The sequence below is a fragment of the Pezoporus wallicus genome, unplaced genomic scaffold (genome assembly GCF_028554395.1).
Source record: "Pezoporus wallicus isolate ANWC-B61680 ecotype Strahan unplaced genomic scaffold, APGP_CSIRO_Pwel_v1 contig_3710, whole genome shotgun sequence".
Taxonomy (NCBI): domain Eukaryota; kingdom Metazoa; phylum Chordata; class Aves; order Psittaciformes; family Psittacidae; genus Pezoporus; species Pezoporus wallicus.
The window spans coordinates 3,900,149-3,915,630 of NW_026640315.1; the positions used below are offsets into that span (position 1 = coordinate 3,900,149).

A 15,482-nucleotide genomic window follows, 5' to 3' on the forward strand; every position below is an offset into this window, starting at 1 on the left:
TTACACCCTCCAATATAAATTATGGTGAGTGCTGCAGCAATAAAAAGCCTGGCTGTGCCTTTAGAGTAAGTGATTCACATGGAGAGGTGAGTAAAAGGAAACTTCCTAGGAAAGCCACTCCATCTTTTTTATATTTATAGACTTTGATGAGACTTTCATAGCTCACATAAGGGTTTCTTGCAAAGAAGAGTGTGTGCTTGTAAAACTAGTGTAAGGATTTGTAAGATACTTAAACCTTTGTAAAAATGTTAGCAGTGTGAAAGTTGTCTGAAAGCATTAGTCCTGAACTATTTGTTAATGAGAATTAGCTAAAGCTAATTAGAAACTGAAAATATCAGAGATTCTTGGTAATATGTCCAGCGTAGGTAACTTTGTCAGATAAATCTGAAGCTGCAATGCATCTCTAGACCCTTTCCTTCAGCATCAGCAGCATTACCAAGGGATGCGTTTTGTCTTAAGCTTATTTTGAATCAGTGTCTTCTCAGTCAGGAAAACAGCTGTTTAAAAAGGTGAATAATCATGTAACATTAGAGCAGGTCAGGCCACAATGTCCTGGTGGAGGGGAAGCAGGGATGGAGCCAGCACAGCACACAGCAGCTCCTCTCCCAGTGGGGCTGTTGTGGCGTTTGCTTGGAGACTTGGAGAAACTTTTGTGCTGCTTCTGGTCACGAAAATCACCTTCCTGACCGGATCTTTTCTCCAAGTCTACATTCATATTACATTCTGTGTTACCATTTACTTGACTCTCACTCACTGAAGAACTGCTTTTTGCTGCTTTAACACATATGCATGCCTGTGGCTGCAGATTTGATGCAGCTCCCTGCGTGCTTCTGAACACCCGACAGCAGTGGGGCCACGTGCAGCCCCACTGCTGGACCAAACCCTGTTGTGTTTTTATAGTTAAAATAGTAAGATATAACTAATGAGATTCTCTTGGTTTTCAGGTAGCTGCTGGAGCTGTTGGATTTCTTCGGTTGCCAAATGGACTGCTTTGAATAGGTTTGAAGATTTGGCTCTTGTAAATTCAAATGCAAAGATCAGTGGCTATTTTGTTAGCACGTAAAATGAAGTTCATGAAAACACATTCATTGCTTGTGCCAGCATGTTTTTAGTTGGATCTTCCTTCCATTATTTTTATCATTATCTTATTACAGACGTATGCTTTCAATGTACTGTGTTTGACTCCATGCTGAGCTTGCTTACTGAGCCCTTAGAGTTTCCTTTACTAATAGTTTTGCTATTACTTCCCAGTACCATTCTTTTCACTGTTATACATGAAGAAAATCCCATTTTCTGTTACTATTGTCCCAGATATTTTAACATATTTTGACATTGTTTTGTGTCCATGTGTTTACATAATATTAAAATATTATTATTTTGTACTATTTTGTTTTGACATTATTGTCCTGCTTGGGCATCTCACTCACCTCAGCAGCCACGGTGCCCATGAGGGTTTTTTATGGCTTTGTGAACTGAGGAGAAGTTTTTATGCTGTGTTTCAAGGAAAAGGATTGGATCAAGAATAAAAACACCACGAGGACAAATGCAGCCACCATTGCCAGTTATATCTCTGGCTGGGGTTGCATATGCTGGTCATGGGGAAAGCTCTTTGTCATTTACTGATAACACAGTTATGGGCTGTTATTGAAAAAGAGTCATAATTGATTCAGCCTTGGTTCTGCAGGCTCTCTCTTGGGTGATCCTGGTAAATGTAAGCAGGTTTGGTTTGCAGGGATGAGCTTTGAGCAGCAGTGGAAAGCTGAAGGATGCGGACAAGGAATCGTCCTCGTAGCTGGCTCTGCCTCCCAGGCATAGGAAGGCTTCCTTATCTCTTGGCCATCCATACACCAGGGTGTACATTAGTACATTTGTAATGTGTAAATTTAGATATGCCGAATACAAGAATAGCCTTTTTCTTCCCTAGGCACCATCCTGCCGGCACAGTTAATGGTCTGAGTGCTTGTGAGAGGCCAGAAATTCCTGTCTTCCGAGTCCAGCCGTGGCCCTGAGACCCAGAGGGTCTCACTGCTGATGGGAACAGGCACCTCTCCTCCCTTGCCCCAGTGGCACAGTGATCCCCACGGGATTCAGAGGGGCCTGGTGTGCCTGCGGCTGGATGTGGCTATCCCAGGTCCCAGCTCTCCAGCTGCATTCTTATCCCACCTGGCATGGAGATCAATGAGGAGAGGCTTTGGCAGGCTGAGCTCCATCCACCCCTCTGCCTGACAGCACCAGCAGGGAGCTCCTTGCCAAACACAGGCTTCAGCTTTGCTGATTGTCAGCCTGGTCTGAGCCTGGGCAGGTTTTCCACCTTCCTGGAATCAACAAGTGATTCTTCGCATTATAGATAAGGGGTTGTCATGGCTCTGATAAGTGAGGAGGTGCTGTGGCAGGTGCCACAAAGACTCGCCTGGGGCAATGGGGAGTTTTGGTAGGAGGAAATTGTCAGGGTGTATTTAGTTCATTGTGATCAGTAAAATGAAATGGATTTGAGTGGTTGTACAAAGACCATAAGCTTCTTCACGTCACTTTTGTCTATAGTAGTTCTTAAACATGAAACTTATACAGCATTGAAAGTTATATAATGATGAAAAATGAGGAGAATGACAAGACTTTAATTCTCTTATTGCAGATTGCCTCAGTATCCATTCCTTTGACTTTCAACAAAAGCATCAAGGCCAGGTTGGACGGGGCTTGAAGCAACCTGCTCTAGTGGGAGGTGCTCCTGTCCCTGGCAGGGGCTTGGAACTAGATGAGTTTTAAGGTCCCTTCCATCACAAACCTTTTAATGGTTCTATGATTCTACTCAGAGATGTGCAGGGCAGTGATGGTTGAGTTCTTTGGGAAGAGCACCAAGAGCTCATGCTGGGATTTACCCAGTGGTTATTGCCTGTGTCCTAATAGACATGGGAACAGTGAAATCTCTCTTCTCATGCATGAAGGAAATGAGGCATTTTTGATTCTGCTGTTCTGCTTGTGTGTTTGCATGATGTCTGGGTCGTTATGGTGCTTTCAAAAGTGGCAAGTTGGGTACATCCATACAGAAAGACATGGACCCTCTTCTAGCTGCTTCAGTTCAGGCCCGAATTTCCTTATGTTTGATGGAATTGGGTTGCTGATGCAGTTTGAGAAAAGTAGATGTGTTGGTCAATCAGTTTTTAAACTGGAAAACTCTCTCCTACATCAAATACAGCGTGAGAACCATTTTGAAGGTGCTTGTAAACCTGATAAGAACTTAGACTCAAGGTTGGTTGGAGTTCTCTCATAGTTATTAACACTTATTTGATCATTTTTGTACCAAGTAGTGTCCAAATGGCAGGATTAGAAATGCTTTTGTACGTATTACCTGCTCTTTATCTCTCTTTTACCCTGCTAGGTAAAGAATTGCCAGTGGCTAGTAGCTGGCTTCACTGTCCACAAAACAAGCTCTGGTGAAAACATCTTGAGTATGGTTACAGCTTTATTTGTATGTTTTATTTACTTATTTTACTGATTTTACTTTGTTTCACTCTCTGTAAAACCCCGTGAGAAAAAAGGCATCATCATAACGTTTGTCACCGATGCCGAGGGAGGTGACCCTTAGCCAGGTGACACATTATTTTAGTGCCACTCACAGTTCTTGTGTTACACGCAACGAATATGCTCGTTTCTGGTGCACTTGGAAGAAAAGGGATAAAACCTCCCTCCTCCTGCCAGCCCTCTGCTTTCTGCTGCAACAGTGCTTTAATTGTGCTGGTGACAGCAGATACTCCTGGTACTTGCCCAAATCTCTGCTGATGGTGCTTTCAAACCAAGAGATGATTTTGCTGCAGAGGAAGAGATTTTATTGTCACCAGAAGAGAATACTTGCAGTCACTAGAATATCTTGCAGGGTTTTATTGAATTTCCTGAAAACCACCACAGCTTTGATTCTAGCCATGAGAGTCTTGATGGAGAGTGTACATGGGATCTGATTTATTTCCTTTAATTATCTCAATGCACTGCAAGTCCTTCCCAAATCACAGAATGTACTGGAGGCACCACGCTACTAAATTATACTTGGTCTTGTTCTGAGGGTACAAAGGAAAAGGCGTCAGATATTGCATGAAAAAGTTTCAGAACACAAGGTCACTTTAATTCAGACTTTTTTTTCCAAGGAACTATCTTTTCTAAGCTTTGATATTTTGCTCAGAAAGGTCATTTCTTTTAAGCCTTTGTCATTAAAGAAGACTTGTTCTTTAAAGTGTGCTATCAAAGGGTACAGAAATTGCAAGTTACTGAAACTAAAACGCATGATCAATTTTAAGTCTGCCCACTACAGCCCACTTAAAGTTCGATGTGCTCTGGGACTGGTGGCTCCTTTGATGGAGCCAGTGGAAGATGTGCAGTTGGTCAACTCAAACCAAAAAAAGATTATTAAATAACACTTTTCCTCCCTAAATTAGATGTCATTTGGTGTGAAAAAGCATTGAATGGACTGAATAAGCATCTGATCCTGCAAAAATGTGTCGTGTGTGAGAGAAGGACAGGGAGTGCGCTGCGTTTGGGAGCAGCTTGTACCACTTTGCCATAGGAATTACGCAGCTCCCGTTCGTGTTATCTGACATTTGTAATAATGTAAATAAGGCAAGTTCCTGGACAAAATATCACTTATTTACCATTTGCTACCACAAGACGATCTCTCCTTCACTGACAAACGTGGGAAAGAACAGAGTGGAGATGTTGTGTCATGCCCTTGTTTGCAGCCCCTGACCTCTGCTGATGCAGCCTTTATCCCATGAACCTGTATTATGTCAGCACATGTATCTATCACACTTAGTCTCAGCACTTAGGATTGAAAACAAGGATTGAAATACAATGTATTTGTAGAGGGAGCAAAATAAAGGAATACCTTTATCTCAGCTGGGCAGTTAAGTTACAGCACAATACTTCCAACTTCATAACATCTATTCACCAGATTTATACTTCAGGAATCTTGTTCTTTTCCCATTTGAAACCTGGTATCAAAGTTTAATACTGGGCAGATTTGTCCATCATTTCAAAAGAAGGTTGTGGGTCCTAATTCTGTTGGTGTTCTTATTTAAGCTAAACTAATGCTGACGTTCGCTTTGTCCAGTTTTGCCCAGAAAGGCCTCAACTATTTATTAAAATTCTACCTAGAATCTATAAGAAATCTGTCTTTCAGAGTGATCCTGAGCTGAAACAGAGGATTCGGTAATACCATCCTTGTCTCTTCACAGAGGATCAATGCTGAGAACTCCTGGAAGGTGCAGGTCATGTTTGATGAGGTTTAGCTGACAATACATGTCTCCTGAGAGGTAGCACCTACCCGGTAAGACTCAATACTGATATAGACCTCCACCATTAGCTGTAGAACAGACTCAGCTGTTAGCATGATTAACTTGAGGAAGTTTGTCTGCAGTGGCTGTGGATTCACTGGTGACTTCCAGAACAAGCATTTTTAGAAGGGAATTCCTCAGAAATGGCAGAAATTCAGAGCCCACCTAAATCTCAGTATGTTTTTACACAGTCAGGCTCTCATTCTGCATCTAAGGGTGGTGGAGAAAGAGACCTAAGAAGGCTAATGACTCCATATGGATTTTATGAACAGTCAGAGCCTGGGTGTTTGTAAGGCTGTGTTTAATTGTGCTCAGGAATAATGTTACATCTTCTGAGACTTATCGACACTTGCTTGTCATCTTCTTGTTTGTTCATCCCTCTTGGATGAGCTCATTGGGTGACTAATTTCAGTATAGATTTGAATCTACAATGAAAACTCTGAATGAAAACTCTGATTTTAATCAGCTCTTCCTCCCCTCTTCCTCATCTTCCCTGGCCTGTAACAGATGGAATGCCACTTGTCCCAGGTTCCTGGTGGAGGAAAGCACAGTAGTCAGTGAAGGGATGGAGAACTGGCACTGGGAGGCAGGAGCTGCATACCATGGCACAGGACTGGTAACACTGGGTATAACATAAAGCCCCTTGGGCATTCAGATACCTGAAACATACTGTAAATTCCGGGCTGGCACTGTATGAAATTCAGGTCCTCCATAGTGTGTAGCTGAGTATTGCAGCAAAATGCTTACTGTAGGGTGCTCTGAGCACTAGAAAGGATGAGTTCCCCAAGCACTTTTTATGGAGCCCATGGTGCATTATAGCACCAGGAACCTGTTTAGCGCATGATTTGGCCACTGGGCATCCAGGCCTCATCCAGGTCCAGAGCAAACATTCAACAACTCCATTTACCGTTAATTACTGCTTCTAATAGAGCTGAATATTACAGCTGGAATTGTCAGTGACTTCTGCTGAGGAGCTCATGGTGTGTTGGTTTGTCCCCCTCTTACAGAGCAGTGTGAGCACGCCAGTCAAAGGTGGTTATGGAAACATTTCTGGAAGTCCTCAAAGCAGGTGGTGTGAATTTATCCACACTCATATTGTGTTATTTCAACTCTAAGTGGAAATAACACAAAATCAAGTGGTTTGCACTTGAAATAATTTGAGAAACATCTTCCATTTTTAATGCTGTTTGTGGCAGCATCTGAACAAGTGCAAAACAATAAGGACCTACCAGATTGTAGACAAAAAGCAGGAGGACAAACCAGTCAGTTTCCCTGCAGGGCACATCCCACCTGAAGCTTTGGCCCCACTTCAATGAAGCACATGTGCAAACACTTAACCTTAACCCTGCACTTAACTCCAGGCCTATCCCCATGCCTGGGTGTGCTAATAAACCTTCTGGGGGTTTTGGGCTCACAGCTGGGTTTGATGAGTAGCTTCTGCCTTTAGTGCAGTTTATACCTGAGCTGGTTTATGCTGCCACATGTCTTCCTCAGAGCTAAGGCAGTCCTTCTCTAAGGAGCTGAATTCTGCATATAGAATTATTTAGGTTGGGAAAGATCGTTAAAATTATTGAGTCCAACCACATCTTTACCTTCAGCACTCCATGAGCTTTGCATTCAGCCCTCTGCATCAGCATCTCCAGCTTTGCTGTAGAAAGGATCATGCGAGCATCTTGTCTGCACAGGACAATGGAACATCTTACACTGCAGTAAGTTACTGGGGTTTTATAATGGTAGAGGCAGCATTCTGTGTGGAGTGGGTTTGTGTTTCAGTAGGACATGGTAATGTGTTGGTGGAATCGAGTTATTTTACCTTTCTGATGGATCTAGTAAGGGCTGTAGGCTGTTCCTTCCTATATATCTAGTGGGAGTTGGTATTTTCTCTCCAGGCAATGCTAAACTGTATTGATTTGCTTCATTCTATCTTTGCAGAGGAATTGCCTCTGCAGCATGCATGTGGGGTTTTGGAACTGGTGGCTGTGGTTATATTAAACCTATAGAGCAGCATGGGAGGTGCCTGGGGAAGGTGGGACTGATAGTCCTTTGCCTGCAAGCGCTGTTGTTACAGAAGATGCTGGGGTTTGGCCAGATAGTCACTGTAAGGAAGAGAGTGGGAAATGCTAAGCTTAAGCTGAAAGTGTTTCTAAATTCATGTGACTGCTTAGAAGCTTTCTGATCGATGTGTGCAGCTCTCTGGATCTACAGACTTTTATTTCTCTTTTTCATATGATGACCGTTTCTAAGTAAACTTATATGTACTCATATGAGTGAAATAGCTGCATGGGTGCTTAGAAACTTGCGTTTAGAGATCTAAAGACCAAAATGGACTTAGGAGTGGCCCAGGGCCACCACTCCTGAAACACCCCCGAATTCATTTTCTGCTTCAAATCCAGTGGGTTTGGCTGAAATAAACCATCTCTACTAGAAAAAGAACTACTTCCCAATACTGTTGAATCCTCTTCTGCGTTCTTACCGACTGTGATCAGATCCCTTCTGATTAAATCTTTTTAAGCAGAACAGACCAAGTTCCCTCAATCTCACAATTGCAACAGGTTGTGATTTCCTGGTTTCACTCATCATAATTTTCTCTAAGGTCTCGGGAAAATAATACCCAGTTAATTCAATAGGAAATTATTAAATAGACTGAATTTAATTCTGTGATTCTAATTATAACACATTCACTTAAATCTGTCTTTATTGAACATCAGTCTTTTATCCCATTTGGAATTAAACTTGGGGCATAGGTCAGTAATTGTGTATATTTACCTTTTCTTTTTAATTTGTGATGATTATGTTTTTAATTCTACTTTTTGCTGCTTTCACTCCCTCTTTGCACACTTTACTCACCTGCAATACTGTTCTGTTGCTATAAAAGCATAATTACATGGTATGCATTGGTTTGGTCTAGCTAAAAATATGTTCAGAGGTTGCAGTTATCAATCATCTTTTATTGACAAAGTTGACTTTTCTTATAATTGTTTCTAAACTGGTGAAAACCAGCTCTGTAAAATGCATCCCATACAAGTACAGGCTCAGATCTACACTGAACGGGCACAAAAGACTGGCTTGGGAGAACAGCAGAGCAAATACAGCGGAGGAAACATCTCCCTCACTTGCCTGTGGTGTGATGGCTACTGCCAGTGTTGGGGTGAAGGCTATGGTTAAAGGTGCCTGAAATCACCCTCTTTATTTGTCCTGGGAGTCCCTGGAGGCTCCTGCAGATGTTTGTACCCCTGAGGTCGCAGCCTTTGCCCTTGCTTTGTGGTGAGGAGCCCTTCCAGGGCGTGTTGTTTACTGGGCAGGCAGGTTAAAGCCTTTCCCCTTCTCAGTGTTCGTTTGAAGTTGTGTTTTCAAAACAGCTCTGGGGTTTGATGCTTGCCTTGATTTGAATGCCCTAAGGGCTCTTTGATTGAGGCTCTTCACAACCTGATGTTCTCCAAGAAACCCAAACACCCTCAGTAATTAACGATGTGCAATTATGGATGCTTTTATTTGTACCTTGACCTGGGATACAGGGCTGTATTTATTCTGTTGGAAGACTGGAGGAGATTGGGCTTGGGAGTCAGTCTGGATCCTCCTTTGGGATGGGACTTTCGGGGGGCTCAGGCCACAGCTGGCCTTTGGGAAGGGATGGAGCAGGGGCATTGCACCCCAGCCAAGTTCACCTTTTAAATCTGCGGTCACCTTTGGTTTTAACCTGTTCTTGCCTATGGAGAGACAAAGGCCACATCCTGGTGGGGTGTCTCTTAGTGTCTGTTATTTGTCCTCCCAAGGCAGGGAGGTATCGGGGTTTACACTGAGCAGCTGTAGCCCCAGAGAACACAGTGATGAGACAGAGCATTGCAGGGAGGACGTGAGGCTGATGTATTTACAGCAACGCTGCTTCCTCGATGTTCCTAAGACACAGATGAAAGTAAAACTGGCAGCCGCTCCCCGCGATGCAAATCGTGCGCAGAGGTAATGCCATGTTCAGCCGTGGTTATGCAAGATGCTGCTGCCAAACCATGTTTTCCTCTGTATGTGGCTTGACAGAACGTTGTGTTTAACCTCAGACTAGATGGGATAAAACACGGTTCTCTGTCAGGACTACAAATTCATGTGCCTGTCTGCACCTATAGTCTCTCTCCCACTCCTAACTGGCTATTGCTATGGTGTAGACAGGTGGAATACTTTCAAGGGAACATAAGAGCCTAAAATCTTGATCTTTTCAATCTGAATTAGGCTCCTAAGTCAAGTGACAGCTTTGAATTTATGCACCTAAACCATTTAAACACTTTAAAAATGCCTTCAGTCCCTAAGGAATGCCCTGCAGTGGCTTGCTTGTCAGCTCAGCCCACATCTGCTCATACCCAGATGTTACCCCAGCTAAAAGCAGGCTCTATTTACTACTGAGTGTTACATACGTGTTCAAAAGATTTCATAGAGCCCTGCATGGGGGTTAATGTGTAACAGGGCTCTAGGCTCAGCATCTGTGAAAGATGTCCAAGGCAAGCCCATCCCCAGTGCAGAGCTTTCCCATATGGAGAAGGAGAATGGGGACCCAGCTCCATCCCCTGTAGTCCATGTATGGAAAAGCTTGAGTGCTGATGGTCTATAGCTCCCCAATATAACGGTGTAATAATGAACAACAGCCTCTGTGGTTACATGGCACCTTCTATCCGAGGGGCTCGCACTGCTTTACAAGCCTGCTTCCCTCAGACTTGCGATGCTGGGTCCAAGAGCCCCATCTTGATAGATGATCTCCTCGGGGAGGATTTGTGGCAGGAAAGATTTGTTGCTCAGGCTTTGACGTGTCTGTTTGAGAAATCGGATCCGTGCTTCCACTGGGTGCCAAGAGGCAGGAGCTGCTGAGAGGGCTGCAGTAGATCTTGCACTGCATGGGCCAAGGCTTGAGCAACCCTTTGTCGGCATCTCTTTATTGTCAACTCTAAATCTGGCCCTGCTCAGCCACTGCAGGAAAGAGCCCATGACAGATAACACCATTTATCTGCTCTGAGCCTGATGAACGACCAGACATTGGCACACGAAGCCAAGCACGATGTCTTCTCAACACAGCCTTCTCGAGGTGGTTTCATTTCAGGGCTCCTCCAGGACAGCACAGAGCAGCCCCTGAGCATCCTAACAAGCCCCCTAATGAGCTTTGTTTGGGGGCTGCAAGCACAGCTGCTGTGGGGACAGCTGGGAGACGCTCGGAGCTCCTGAGCCCTCTATACGGATGCTCTTGACCTCTGAGGCCTCTGAAACTCCATGTGGCTGCTGAGGACACTGGAAAGGGTCAACCCCCTCTCTGCACCCCCAACAAAAGGAGAGGTTTGGTAGATGCAGCCAGCACCAGGCAGTGAAGAGGTCTTAGAAGGAGATGAGGAGGCAAAGACCTTGATTTTTCAAGGGGCATGGATTTGCAACACAGCAAAACTTGCTTGAAAATACAGGTTGGGAAAAGCCAGCTACCACATCAGCCACCCTCACTGGATACCCAGTAAGTGGGGCCAGACGGGTCGAACGGGGCTTGGATCCAGCCACTGCTGTCCCAGCAAAGGCTCTCGCAGCTCTCCCAGGCAGCACAGGGCAACTTTGAACCCCCTCCCCATCCCCACGGCTTTGTTATCCCTGCTATTGTGGGGCTGGCGGAGCCAATCCCCGCCAGCCCTGATTCAAAGTCCAGGTGCCAACCAACTTGAACTCTCCAGCATCCCCGCCGTGAAGCAATTATTCCCTCAGACACATTCATTGTTCTCATTACACCATAAATTGTGAATGAATTAAACATGCACTTACCACTATGCACCACAGCTGTCAAGGAAAATAACACAAATACGCATGGGGCTGGACCCTGCTCCTCTCCCAGGAAGGTTTGCTGCTTGCAGGGAAGGAGGCAGCAGCCAAACTTGGTGGAGCTGGTATTTTCTTTATGGCGAGACCAAATTGCTGTTCTCAGTTACAGCAGCGCAGTGCAGGGCTATCTCCTTTGGATTTGAGGATCTAATAGTTGTTTTTTTCCTTTTGGCCACATTTATATCAGTGTTGTGCAGAGGGAAAACTGGCCCCTGAGCTTTCAGAGGCCCCAGTTTGCCTGTGTCTTATGGGGCACAAAATCCTGGCATGGGTATAGGAGGACAAATCGGGTATCACTTCGAACACCCTAGCCCACACTGGGGATTTCATTGGATGTGACCGATAGCTCTAAAAGAAAGGTGATTCAGAGTGCCCAGCTTCATCTTGCAGGGCTATATTTGCTATATATATACATGCATGTACTTTCCCAAAGAGAAGGAAGGGTGTTTGTTTCTAATCTCTGCTCCATGTCCATGGAGTTACAGAGCCGGGAACAATCTCCTAGCAGATGAATTCCCTCCTCCAAAGAGGGGACCTGGAACTGGCAGCTACCTTGAGGTACAATGTCGGGATTCACCAGACAGGATTACGGGGGGGCTTTTCTTCCAAGCGCGGGAGCTGGAAGTTTGTCTGCATTTCTCTTCTTGCACCGCATCTCCAAGGAGGTTTTCACTTTCTAAGAAGGATGTTACCCACTGAGCTATTCATAGCAGCTAAATGAGAAAAGGGGTTAATAAAATACATGCTAGAAGAAAGAAAATAAGATTAGAAGGGCTGATGTTTTGGCTGTGAGGCCTTCTGTGGGCTGCGGGGAGAGGAGGAGGGGAAAGGAACAAGATTATTATTTTCTTTTTCTCTAGCTCAAAGAACTTCATGGCCAGAATGGCACCACTAATCCAATTTTCTTTCTAACAAGTATTTTATCAACGCCTCTTTCTTTCCCCCCCTTCTCTTCTCCTTCCCCCAGTTTCTACATTGACATATCATTAGTTGTATTAAAACTAGAGTTTCAGCTCATGGTGTCTGCTCTGCAGAAGCTTTAAGGGCGGCTTGCAGGACCCTGTCATGGTTTAAACCCAGGACAGACCCCCAAGACTCTGCACATCTCCCCCTGCACACGCAGTCATTGCACTTTTGGGCACCTGGTTTTCCCTCACCAACCACAGAGAAGTATCTTTTACAGGCGCTCAGTGCTGTTTGGCAGAGGATCAGATAGCAGCTCCACTGAAAGCAAACAGCCGCCTTTCCGAGGGAGTAAATATTTCGCAATGTGTTACTTCAGTGTTATTTATTATGAACATATTTTCCCTTTTATCCGGGGATTTGCCAACTCTTTGGAGTCACAAAACCTCACTGCGGCCTCGCGAAGGGCAGCTGCACCTCTCCTCCCCTCTGCCATGTGAAGGGGGACCCAGTGAGGTTTTACTCAGCCCCAGCTCCCCTCTGGAGAGGAGGGTGTTTGGCAGGAGCCTGAGATCACCCCCTGCTCTTTTAAAGGCAAGGGACACCTGAGATAGATTCATGGAATGGTTTGGGTTAAAGGCACCTTAAAGCTCCTCCAGCTCCAACCCCTGCCATGGGCAGGGACCCCTTCCATAGAGCAGCTTGCTCCAAGCCCCTGTGTCCAACCTGGCCTTGAACACTGCCAGGGATGGGGCAGCCACAGCTTCTCTGGGCACCCTGTGCCAGCGCCTCAGCACCCTCCCAGGGAAGAGCTTCTGCCTAATATTCCATACAGATGGAGATTTGTTTTTCACAGTGGGTCACGCATCAGAGTGAGGAGAAGTTGCAATAGGACCAGTCTGCCCCAGTACATACATGGTGTGGTGGCTGAGGGGGCCTTTTGTGACAATAGAGGAAAGAATAAATCATGGGGAAGGGAGTTGCTCTCTCTTGGTATCTGTCTTCTCTCATGGACAAAAAGGGAGGTGTGATGGGGCTGTGAAGGAGAGAGGTCCTGAGGCTCCTCGGAATACCTGGTGGCACTGTTGGTGGCACTGTTTTGTCCCTTTGTCAAGGATTAAGGAAGCTGGTCCTCTCCCTGCAAGGTCTGCCTGGGTCAGGGGCAGGACCTGAGATAGGACTTGTCCCCCAAAGCAGTTCTTGGGGTGCAGGCACCGGTGCAGCTTTTGCCCAGGTCAATCACAGCCCCCCTGGGCTGTGATCTTCTGTGTGGTATTTGACTCTGTTCCTTGATATAATGAGCTTGGGGGGGGGGGGAATTAACTAGTAGTCATAGTGCAAGAGGGTACATCACTGCAGCCAGCCCTATCCTATGGGATGGGGCTCAGCCTTCCATGGCATGAGCCTGTGCTCCCTACAACACAGCCGCTGGCATCTCCAGCAGCAAAGAATGCTCCCAAGAGGCAGGCTGTGCCCTGACCGTCTCCGGGCAGGCTGACTAACAGTGTTACTACAGGAGCACAACAAGAACTTGAAAGTGTTCCTTTCTTCCTTCATTACCTCCCTTTGCCTGCGTATCCAGGTGCTGATAATTGGCCAAACATCAGAGCAGTTGGAGCAGGAGCGAGTGGCTCAGCCACCCTTTGGGATTTCTGCTTTGGCAGGAATCAGCCAGGACAAGGTTCCCTTTGGTCCTCCTGGGTTTGTGCATGTGGGGTGCTGGAGGTGGAGGAGCAATGGCCCACAGTGGCTTGGTGTATGAGGAGCCATCTCGGGGTGTTCTCATTTGTTTCTAAGCCTTCTTGGCACTTTTCTTCATTAGAAAATTAGGCTGTGTTGGAACATGACTTTGCCTCAGCATATTAATTACTGGATGATGAAGATAGGTCAGCAGTTAAGCATAGACAGGCATGGTCATGCCCAATGTAACATCAGGTGCTGGGAGTTAATCCTGTGATTCTAATCGAATTCACTGAGGACCAGATGGTGTGATTCCAACCAATTGACTTTTTTCAGTCAAATCTGGATTTTGGTGGGAAATCTGGTTTTCTACAAACAGAGGAGTTTCTAATTCATGTTTTTTTTTTTTCCCCTCCATGCAAAGCTGAAATTCTGACCAATTTTAGCCAAAACCCAGAATGCAAATCAGAAATGCAGCAGTGATTTATAGTGGTTGCCATCCATAGGGATGCCTTGTGCTGCCATTTCCCAGCCACTCGTGTGCTCCTCTGCTCCCCCACGTACTCCTCATCTGAGCACAAAGCCCAGCCTTTTGTGGGAAATGCATCTAAGTCTATGCAACAGCACAGAGTGTGAGACAAACCACAGCTCCCATTTGTATTGTAGTTAAAAAGCTGCTCTTTGGTTGCAGTATAGAGTTTATCAGGATTATTTTATTTTTCTTTTTAAGTCAGCATAATTTTCTTTAGAAATCTCTTCCTGCCCATCCTTTTTCAACTGATTTGATGCACAAAGACCAGCAGGATCCCACTTAACTAGCAAATAACCATCTAGTCCAGGCTGCAGCAGCACAAGCATCCTCCTGGGTGCCTCAGCATCCAGCCGTTCCCTTCCTGTCCCTGCAAGCCTCAGCATCCCACATCTCGCTGCACTGCTTTTGGAGGTTTCCTTATCCCCAACATGGCATTTGATGTCCCTGGCTGGTGGCACCTCTTTCACCAGGCCTTCTGGTGTGGTCCCATGGTGCCAGCCCGCTCCATGGCCACCCCTTGCAGAGCAAGGCTCCCGCGGGCGTGCTCCTTTGCATCGTGCAGAGCCTGTCATTAGCGTTTCTCAATCAACGCCTTCTTGTTAGTGACTGGGGCCAGTGGGAGCTTTAGGTGAAGGTGGAGCCAAGCCAGGAACAGATCCTCTCCTGAAAAGTTATAATGAAAGCAATAATGGTTGGGTCCTTGAGCAATGCCCGCCTATGACAATCGTTGTCTGGAGGCTACCTTAATTACGAAACAGTGTTCTCAGCCTCAGGCTTCACGGTCTCGGTGCCTTTATTCTCTCTTGAGCAATATTTTATTGCTATTGTCCTCAACCTATTTCATATGAAGTCCAGAGTATCTGAAAGTTATATGCACTATATGTTTGTTTTCTATTCTATTTGCACAAATTTCTTGTATTGTGTTTTGGGTTTTTTTTTTCAGTATCTGAAAGCCTAAAGCTGGGATTATCTAAAGGATTATAAGAGAATTAGGCACCCAAAGCCAATTGATTTTTCACTGTGAATTAGCCAAGTGCATTTGGAGGGCTGGAGACTTTAGTCTGCGCTCATGGTTTCAGGTCCACCTTGTACCTTGTTGGTAAAGAGACCTCAGCATCACTTATACGGTGCCAAAGCAGGAGCGGTCAGTAAGAAACTGCAGGTACAAGGAGGTGGATGTGGCCTTGAGACTTTAAAGTGCCTTTGAAAAACCT

The 15,482-nt window shown here is 45.4% G+C and overlaps 2 protein-coding genes across 7 annotated transcripts in view; both read left to right on the plus strand.

Annotated features, from left to right (window-relative positions):
* The window catches only part of CEP112 (centrosomal protein 112), a 183,394-nt gene that overhangs the window by 156,200 nt on the left and 11,712 nt on the right, over positions 1-15,482 (plus strand). For 2 of the 4 annotated variants that reach the window (XM_057418590.1, XM_057418592.1), the window contains one exon: positions 945-1,385. In XM_057418590.1, the coding sequence (XP_057274573.1) occupies positions 945-948 (4 nt within the window). In that variant the 3' untranslated portion in view covers positions 949-1,385. Of the gene's footprint in view, positions 1-944; positions 1,386-1,924; positions 2,708-15,482 lie in introns of those variants that run through there. The other 2 variants (XR_008973403.1, XR_008973402.1) reach the window with 2 other exon arrangements.
* Positions 961-15,482, plus strand: part of AXIN2 (axin 2) — a 49,898-nt gene continuing 35,376 nt past the window's right edge. The window contains exon 1 of one of the 3 annotated variants that reach the window (XM_057418595.1): positions 961-999. The gene's annotated coding sequence lies outside the window, so the exon portion shown is untranslated. Of the gene's footprint in view, positions 1,000-6,726; positions 7,028-15,482 lie in introns of those variants that run through there. The other 2 variants (XM_057418593.1, XM_057418596.1) reach the window with 2 other exon arrangements.